This window comes from Xiphias gladius, chromosome 9 (assembly GCF_016859285.1).
Source record: "Xiphias gladius isolate SHS-SW01 ecotype Sanya breed wild chromosome 9, ASM1685928v1, whole genome shotgun sequence".
NCBI classification, from domain to species: Eukaryota; Metazoa; Chordata; class Actinopteri; order Istiophoriformes; family Xiphiidae; genus Xiphias; species Xiphias gladius.
This window is the reverse complement of record NC_053408.1, coordinates 10,646,354-10,654,855: the sequence shown is the minus strand read 5'-3', so window position 1 is coordinate 10,654,855 and position 8,502 is coordinate 10,646,354. Positions and strand designations below refer to the sequence as shown.

The window sequence follows — 8,502 nt, the reverse complement described above, 5'->3', positions numbered from 1 at the left end:
TTATATCTATATAATGAGCTTAATTGTCCATATAATTAAGTGTAATTTTTTTGACAAAGTATTTAGGAAAAGGTTACACTAAACGTTAAAGGTCTTCACTGAGCAGATGTAAAATTTTACAAGACACGGAGTAATAATGTTGCCAGGAATTGCTCTGTGGGCTACAACTTGAACCCCGGTTATTTAGTCTGTATTTGTTTACATTTCAGAAAATTAAGTACGCCGAATAAACCATTAACTTTTCCCTTTTGCTGTTTACCACTGGACATACTGACAACTATCAATGAATTATTTTGATACTGAAGAAATCCTAAAAACCTGATGATTTTCGGGCAAGTTCTGAACCGTTCCAAATTCTGTCCCAGTACATTTTCTCGTAATTGTGAGATAGGATCTCCATGTAACATGTAGCAATGTATTGTAACTTCAAATATCAACAAAAGTGTATTGTTAAATTGTAACATAGAGACACTATGAGCGATTTAATATCGGTTGTTTGTCTGCTTTTGGTCTTGAGTCACATCAACCTGCCAAGGCACTGGAGAAGAAAATGAGCTGTTTGGCTAAATCTGGCATTTGGTGGTGATCAGCGTTTATGACTGATAAATATAACACTGTTCATTAAAAAAATGTTTGGACATTTTTGTTATGTTATTGTTTTCTGTCATGACTAAAAAAAAAAAAATAAAGTATGTAAATAGGATACATAGATGGCTGGGTGGATTAAAAGTTGCTTTTTTCCCCCCCAGGAGATGACAAACAGCATTTCAATGCATTATCTTTTATTGCATTGTCTGTACACTTGCAGCTCTTGCACATACAAATGCAACGAGACCACGTCACACCGTGAAATTAGCTTCATGAAATCTCAATGAATGGCACTGGCAAATCATACTTTATCCAAAACCAACTCTAATCAAACTTTGATAAAAATCTGAACTTGAAATCCAGCCTCAAACGTGGCATTGCTATACTACTGCCAATGACTAAAACCTGCCTATATCTGAGTCTACTCCTTTGCATTTTGCAGTAATCCTAGAAGCTGGCTTAAAACACATTCTTTAAAAATCTGAACCTCCACATATACAACTGGATGAAATCATTAATCAATCAGTTCTGTTCACATTATGTACAGTATGTTAGCGGAAAAATGTTAGGCTCACCGAGCCTAATTAGAGTATGAACAGCTTGGCTGGAGATACCACAGGCAGTAGCAATTTCAACAGTGTTAGAGAAACACACTGAGCTCAGCAACTGGTCCACACAACATTAACTGAGTTACAAGATAGGAATGAAAATACAAAAACAAAAAAACAAAAAAAACAACCCAACTTTTTTAAAAGTTAACACTCAGCTTCCTTTGGTGCAGGAAATACGATTAATTCAACTGCATTAATAAGGAACAGTTGGGATCATTCACAAAACAGCCTCTTGGTTTAATGTGTTTCACAAATTTCACAGTCTTTCCACGGCGCAGTGTCCACGTGTGAACATGTGCTCTTATTTACTCAAAGTAGGATGCCGAGCAAATTCTGCCAGAAGTAAAAAGGCAGAACAAACCAAACGAGGCCACTAAAACAAACCAACCAAATAACTCAACAAAGCCACCGTGTTTACCCACTGTCACAACAACATGAAATGGTATAACAGAGTTTAAATTTCAATCAGAAATAGAGATATTTTGCCAAAAATTATTATGGTGGCATTCGGTCTATCATTCAAGATACGCAACAAACAACAACAATTTTGGAAAGTGAAATAAAGCGGATTTTGACCGGCTGAGTTATTTAAGAAATCAATCATACACATTTATACACATCCAATGGAATGGCTAATCAGTATTTTGCAGTCTGTAAAAATTGTTTTAGTGCACATATTTTAGTGCAAAAATGTATTAAGCAGGCTTATGTTTTATCACAGAGAACGGTGTTCCCAAATATGTCCTTAGCTCAATACTTATTTCTTGCTAAAAAAAAAAAAAAAGGTCTATGTCAAGTGGTGCACACAAAACATACTTAATACAATCAACCAGATATTTCAATCCTTACAGTGCAAAAAAAAAAAAAAGGAAAATCATGGTGTAAAAAGAATGTAGATTTTAGATGAAGGTAGCAAGAGCAGTAAAAAGTTTCTTTTCTCAGCTGGTAGCTGGTTACAGTATGTTCGTTGCCGCCACACTGATAATTTAAGTGCAATTTAATTCTAACCCACATCACAATAAATGTAGACATCGTTTCATTTGCTAAGTTTACATCTCAACACTAAACCAGATTTCACAGGAAAAGCTTCACTGATAACCCTCAGTTTTAGTTTAACTTGCACCACAACAAATACTTACACCACTTACTCTTAGGTGTTAAGACAGACCACACATAATAGGAAACGCTCAGTTGTTTAGCAGTGAAATCAACAATCTTTTCAGAAAATGTCACAGTAATCACAGTATCATTTACTAGCAGAAGGAAAGTAAGGCGTAAGCTAACGACGCGAGGCCAAAATGATTATGCAAGACTGTTAACTTACCAACCTGTCTGGCTAATTCTTATTTTTTTTCTTTATTTGCACTTTTAACATTGTAATCTTTAGGCCCAGGTTAACCCATGCAGACTATTCACCTCAATAAAAGGCAAAAAACAAGACAGAAGTCTTGCTACAACAACAAGGCATTTATCAGCAGATGAAGTGCTAACTAGACTGGGCAGATCGTCAGGTTCGATCTCAACATTCAATCTGAGACTGCAGCTGTCTCCGCAGAGTGAGGGTACGTCGATGGAGCTGCTGCATCTGCTGCATGCGGTCTCGCTGGCGAGCCAAGTTCTGGGGCATGGGGTAGCGCTGGCAGCCGTAAAGATACTGGTACGGGATGCGAACGTGGCAGGCTGCGGCTCGGCAGCGAGGCTGAGGTAAGGGTGGCAGCAGCGTCCAACGCTTCCTCTCAGCACAGTAACGGTAGACCTCCTTGCGGTACTGCTTGTCCATGTTGCTGCTGTTCCTCCACCCACCAATGATGAATATGTCGTCACCCAGGTAGCAAATGGCAGCACCTTCCATACCAAGGACCTCTGGGGGGAGGCTGTCGAGGATGTCGTTTGAGATGTTTCTGCTTATTTTCTGCTGAGAGGCCTCAACTGTTAACTTATAGTTCTTGGGGCAACAGGAAGCTGTGTGGTAGAAGTTGTTGGATGCAACAGCCATTTGAAAAATACAGTAGTTATCGATGAGCGGTAAGGAGTCCACGTCCTGCCACTTGTGACTCTCTGTATCATAGCAGGTGGTCACAGTGCTCAGTCCGTCCTCATTGTCCACGTCTACAGGGGTCCTGGCCATCACATACACGTAGCGGTCCTCCACGCTGACTGTTTTTACATCTCTAAGTATTGTTGGTGCTGGCTCAAGATTGTGCCACTCGTCCTGCTCAGGCTCGTAGACGGCAACATCCTTAAAGCCTGGACTGAAGTTGCCGTGACCACCGATGCTGTAGAGTACATCTTTGACGCATGTGAGGCCGAAGGAATGCTTGCGGGAGGTCAGGCTGTTGACCTGCTCCCAGCTGTTGAGGTTGGGGTTGTAGCGCTCAACCACCTTGGCGAAGCCTGGCTCCATGGAGCCTGCCACATAGACATGGCTGTCAGTGACTGCGATGGCATGTCCGTCAAGGTGGTTGTGAATGTGTGGCAGGTTGACCCAACGGTCCTCAGCAACAAAGTAGCCCACACACTCGCTCAAATACTCTCCACCTTCTGAAACACCACCCACCACCATGATTACATCCATGTTCTGTCCAAAACGTGGCTGGATCGCTGCCATGTAGGAGGCACAGAGCTCTAAGTCAGCTGACTTGAGGCTCTCAAAGTGGACAGCATGGACCTCAAGGGTTTCAGACACCAGCTTCTGACAAGATGCACGGCTTGCCACTAAGGGCTCCTTCCTCACCACCCGTGTCAGGACGGTAGGAGCAATCTGTGGCAGCCTCAAAAGCCTGAACAGCTCCTCGAAATGCTTCTCTCGCTCCTCTGTGTTTTGGTGCACCCATTTTACAATGGTCTCAAACAACTCCTGTTCAGAATCCACAGTGATTTCTGAGTCCGACAGCCAGTCTCGCACCAGGTGAAATGGCAGCGCGTAGAATTCCTCACTGCGGATGACTTTGTGGAAGTTTCTTCTAATCGTCTCGGCGGCTCCCAGGGCCAGCTGGTCCAGGGTGTACATGTGGGCGAGGCTGTGCACGGCTACACAGTTGGACAGGCTCAACTTCTTCATCAGAAACTCTCCACAAAAGTTCTTTAGCTGCACCAACAGGAACCTGACAGGGTGAATAAATCAGAATTATCAGAACGCTGATGTGTAAAAGCGGTGCATTGAACTAGTAGTGATGCCTGCCAAGTAAGTTGTGTAATGTACTCCCAACAGGTTTTAATTCTAACCAAAGATCTCAGCAGGTGATATCAGCACTTTCAGTAAGCAGTAAAAATGGATGGAACAAAAGCCTGCATTCAGTACAGTGAAACATTAGATATCCTTTGGCACTGCAAGTAAAAACTCGTTATCTGTAATAAACAGTGTAGAAACATGGACTCTCAAGAGAAACCAAGACACTCTGTCTTGACATTTTTGTTCTTGAGGAAGATATTACCTTGGTGGTCTCGCAGTACCATGTGTCTGTAACCTTGAATACATGTCTCTTAAGTGTTTTTACTCGGACTTTCATATACATGGGTCACCGCTACTTAAAAACATAATTTTAAGTGCAGTATTGTCAAATTGCCTTGATGATGCGATAAAATATTGTAATACATTATATAAAATAATTGAACCGTTCATAATAGCCCTTTTTCACAGCAGACATTTTGACTTGTCGTAGTAGGAGAAGCACAGGTGTCACTAGTGCCATTAATGATGGCTCTATTGTATTCAAGTGTCCCAGTAAGCCACGAGTGTGTGACAGTCTGCAGCAGTCTGCTCCTTTGAAATGTCAAAAGTGCAACAGCACAGGATAATAAGGGAGTTGTCAGTCCAGCACATTGTTTACACCCTAAACAACGCCTGAAGAAAGGTGTAATCAGGGAAGAGTGAACACCTGTGTGGGTTTCACATGGATGTGTACAGTCTTTAACAATACATAAACAAGATGCACAAGATGCCAATAGTAGCCTCACCTATTCCCAGAGGACTCACTTTGGCAGTAGTACGAAACGGTTCGTATTACAGCTGAAACAAGCAATCGAATCAGTCGTCAGGTAACGTTTTGACAGAAAATTAAATGACGGCTACTTTGGTGATTGATTAATCAGTTATTTCTTAAGCAAATCTGCCAAAAATTCTAAGTTGTGTTTGGCAGTTTTGATAATTTTTTGACTTTCATAGACTTGACAATCGATTATTTGAAAAAAGCAAATCAGCAGATTAATCGATTGTTAGTTACAGCTCTAGAATAACTGCATGAATGGATTTACCCAAAGGGGCCAAGGGGTCCCTGGTCTTCACCTGCAAAATATTCCAGAGAGAGGAACCAAATGACAAAAATTGGATGCGAAATGACCAGAAAGAGAGGCAAAACAACAGCAAACAAAACAAAATATCTACAAAGACATGCAAAATGTCCTCAAAGAGATGACAAAGATCCGCAAAAAAACACAAAATGACAGCAAAGGAGATGCAAAGCAGCAACAAAAAGAAGTAAAAAGACTACAGATGCAAAAGGACCACGAAGATACACAAAACAACTACATAGAGACTCAAAGCTTCCACAAAGACGCAAAGCAATTCAAAAGCACCACAAAGAGAAGCAAAATATCTTCATAGAGAGGCAAAATGACCACGAGGAGACACAAATTGACCACAAATGACATGGCTACGATTTATGATCAGTTTGTGCCTCTTTCAGTGTGTGTGTGTGCTTTGGTCCTACGAATGAAGGGTGGGAGGCCTTTCACATGTCTTTGTCCAGGAGCCTGTTGTGTCAGAATCCATTCATGATTAATTGATAATGAAAACAGTCGTTATTTGCAAACCTGGTCCGTACAGAGTATTGGTAAAGACCAGGCCCGTGGTTTAACCCAAGATGTGCACATTTGGCTGATGATCTGACCCATATCCCTGCCAGATGCACTTTGCGCCCTAATTTTCTTATAATGACAACACGCAGGCTTAATAAAACCACGGAGTGCCTGGTTCCACAGGTGTTGCTTACTCTTATCTAAGTCACAGCTGCTGATATAACGAGGATCCAGAGAAGGTCTGGCTTATTTACCGCTGGAAACAAAGGCCTGTAGGACAACTGTCCAACGAAAGTTGTTATTCTGATTCAGATTGACAAAACTCACCTGTCAGCAAGTTCCAACACTTCATGCACATTTGCGGTGGTCACCGTGATCTCCCCCGTGTACATGAACTGCACGACACTCCTCACAGTCTCGGGGTCCGGTCCGCTTTCCGAGCTCCACTCCCTCAGCTCCACTCGCCCCGACAGAGACTCGGAAAACTGTCCGCCCAGCAGCAGCGTGAAGTAGTGCGACGCCGCGGACAAAACGGAGCGGTGGGCGGTGAGGGTTTGGTTCCTCTCCCCGGACGCCCCACCGGAGCCGAAGACCAGCGTCAAGTCGCAGAACAGCCCCGCCTTCCTCTGCTCGTTCTGCCGCCGGGAGAGCTCCGAGCAGTAGGCCGGGCAGGTGAACTCCGCGGCCTCCTCAGGTTCCCCGTCACCTGTTACCGTTCCCCGTGCGCCGCCGTCCTCCGGCTCCTCTGCCGCCGCTGCCATGCCGCAGGCGGACGCCAGTCTCGGAGGCAGATGAAAGCTCTGACCCACCTTCGGGAAAAACTCGCAGGCATAGACAACACACGTAAGTAGACAATCAAAAACTGACATGCATGCGAAGCGTCCACAGCCTTGATTGGGAAAAACTACAGCGCTCACTTCCGTCTTCAAGAATATTCCCCGATGTTTGCTGGACCGTCAATTGGAGGCTCTAAGATTCAAGCTAATATCTCTGTTCACACCGGAGACCCACGTGCCCGACGCAAAATGCGGGGACAGTCCTCGATGTTGTCGATCTTTTTGCGGCCGTTGCGACGCACCGACACGTCTTTATTTTGGCCAATTTTAACTTTGTTGAAGGGATGCACCGATTTCGCGCATGCGCGTTACGAAATTGTCTAACTGCTGTTCGAGTTGTTGCGTCCTATGATCGTAAATCAAACACTCAGCCCGCGAGTTATCGGTCGCATTTCGTGTCTGTTGTCGATTATTTGGTCGTGTTTGAAGCGTGGTATTCGGTACAAGCAGGACTCAGTGTTACAGCTATACTGTACAGACATGCAGTGCCGCAGAAAATGTAAGGAAGTGATTTGGTGCCACTTTTCTGATAAGCACCATTTGTACAGGGGTCATAGACTAATGGCTTTGTGAATGGTTAGTAAATCATTTACTGACCTTTTGTAAATCAGTTACAAGCCATTAATGAGAACAGCTTTTGGGTTGCCAGGTTGTGGAAAATCCTCCCCAAGCCTGACACTAAAATCCAGCTATAAACTGCTTATTAACACTTAGAACTACAGACTTCATGGATTATTGTACAATCTCTCATTAATGAGTTATTAGAGTTTGTAGGTGGCTGACCTCAGTTTTGCTGATGGCTTATGAGAAACCCCAGACTCTTTATTAACGACTGACTAACATTTATAACAGACACGATTGCTTATCAGAAAGTACAGAATCCTAAGTATGAATTAACGCTTTACAATCATTAATAACTGCATTCTTACTGAATAGAAACACACAGCCAAGTTATTACCAAAATATGGGATGTAAACAGCACTCTTGCAAAAGTCTTTATTTAATGGGAACTTCTTAGCTTAAATGTGATAGAAACAGCTCTTAATGTAAACATTTTTACATTTACTGTATTGTAACTGTTGGAAGATTTGCACACAGATCAACGGCCAGTCAGACTCTGTGTATGGGTTAATGAAGGGTTACACCATAATAGGTCTGCAATCCATACATAGAGGCTGGTACATACAGATGAATGACAATATCAAATACGTCTTAATAGGAGAAGTTATAACTCCTGACGAATACTGTACATTAACGAGCGCATAACATGTCTTGATGGCTACGTACAACTACATTATAGTGGGTTATAAGCCATTCATTAAATGTTCATATACTTAATAAAAATGCTAAGTCTAAATTGTTACCTGTTGGGGAGGTAAAAAGTTTAGTCATACATCAATACTTTTGAGTAAACCTCATTTGAGTCCTGCTTCGCTGTGGGTGTGGGGCAGCTTTTGGTTCTCGCCCTTGTATGCCATATCTGCAAAATTTCAATACTGTCCAGCTCACAGATTTGCCTTTTGTCGGAGTAGTTTCAAGCCTCAATGTGCAGTATGTCTGCTGGGTGTTGACCTTGGAACCACAGACCCAGTTTTTTCCGTCAGCAATTATTAACATTTTCCCACCCAAGATCATTGAAATCAGTGTTCTGATTATTAAGCTTCTAGTAC

At 42.6% G+C, this 8,502-nt stretch overlaps 1 protein-coding gene across 1 annotated transcript; it reads right to left on the bottom strand.

Annotated features, from left to right (window-relative positions):
* Positions 1 to 2,004: 2,004 nt before the first annotated feature.
* On the bottom strand, positions 2,005 to 7,302 carry klhl11 (kelch-like family member 11). Its single transcript, XM_040134487.1, has 2 exons — positions 6,324 to 7,302; positions 2,005 to 4,303 (listed from the first exon to the last, which is right to left on the bottom strand). The coding sequence occupies exons 1-2, from the start codon at positions 6,863 to 6,865 to the stop codon at positions 2,719 to 2,721; spliced, it is 2,127 nt and encodes a 708-aa protein (XP_039990421.1). The 5' UTR covers positions 6,866 to 7,302; the 3' UTR covers positions 2,005 to 2,718.
* Between the last annotated feature and the right edge of the window lie 1,200 nt (positions 7,303 to 8,502).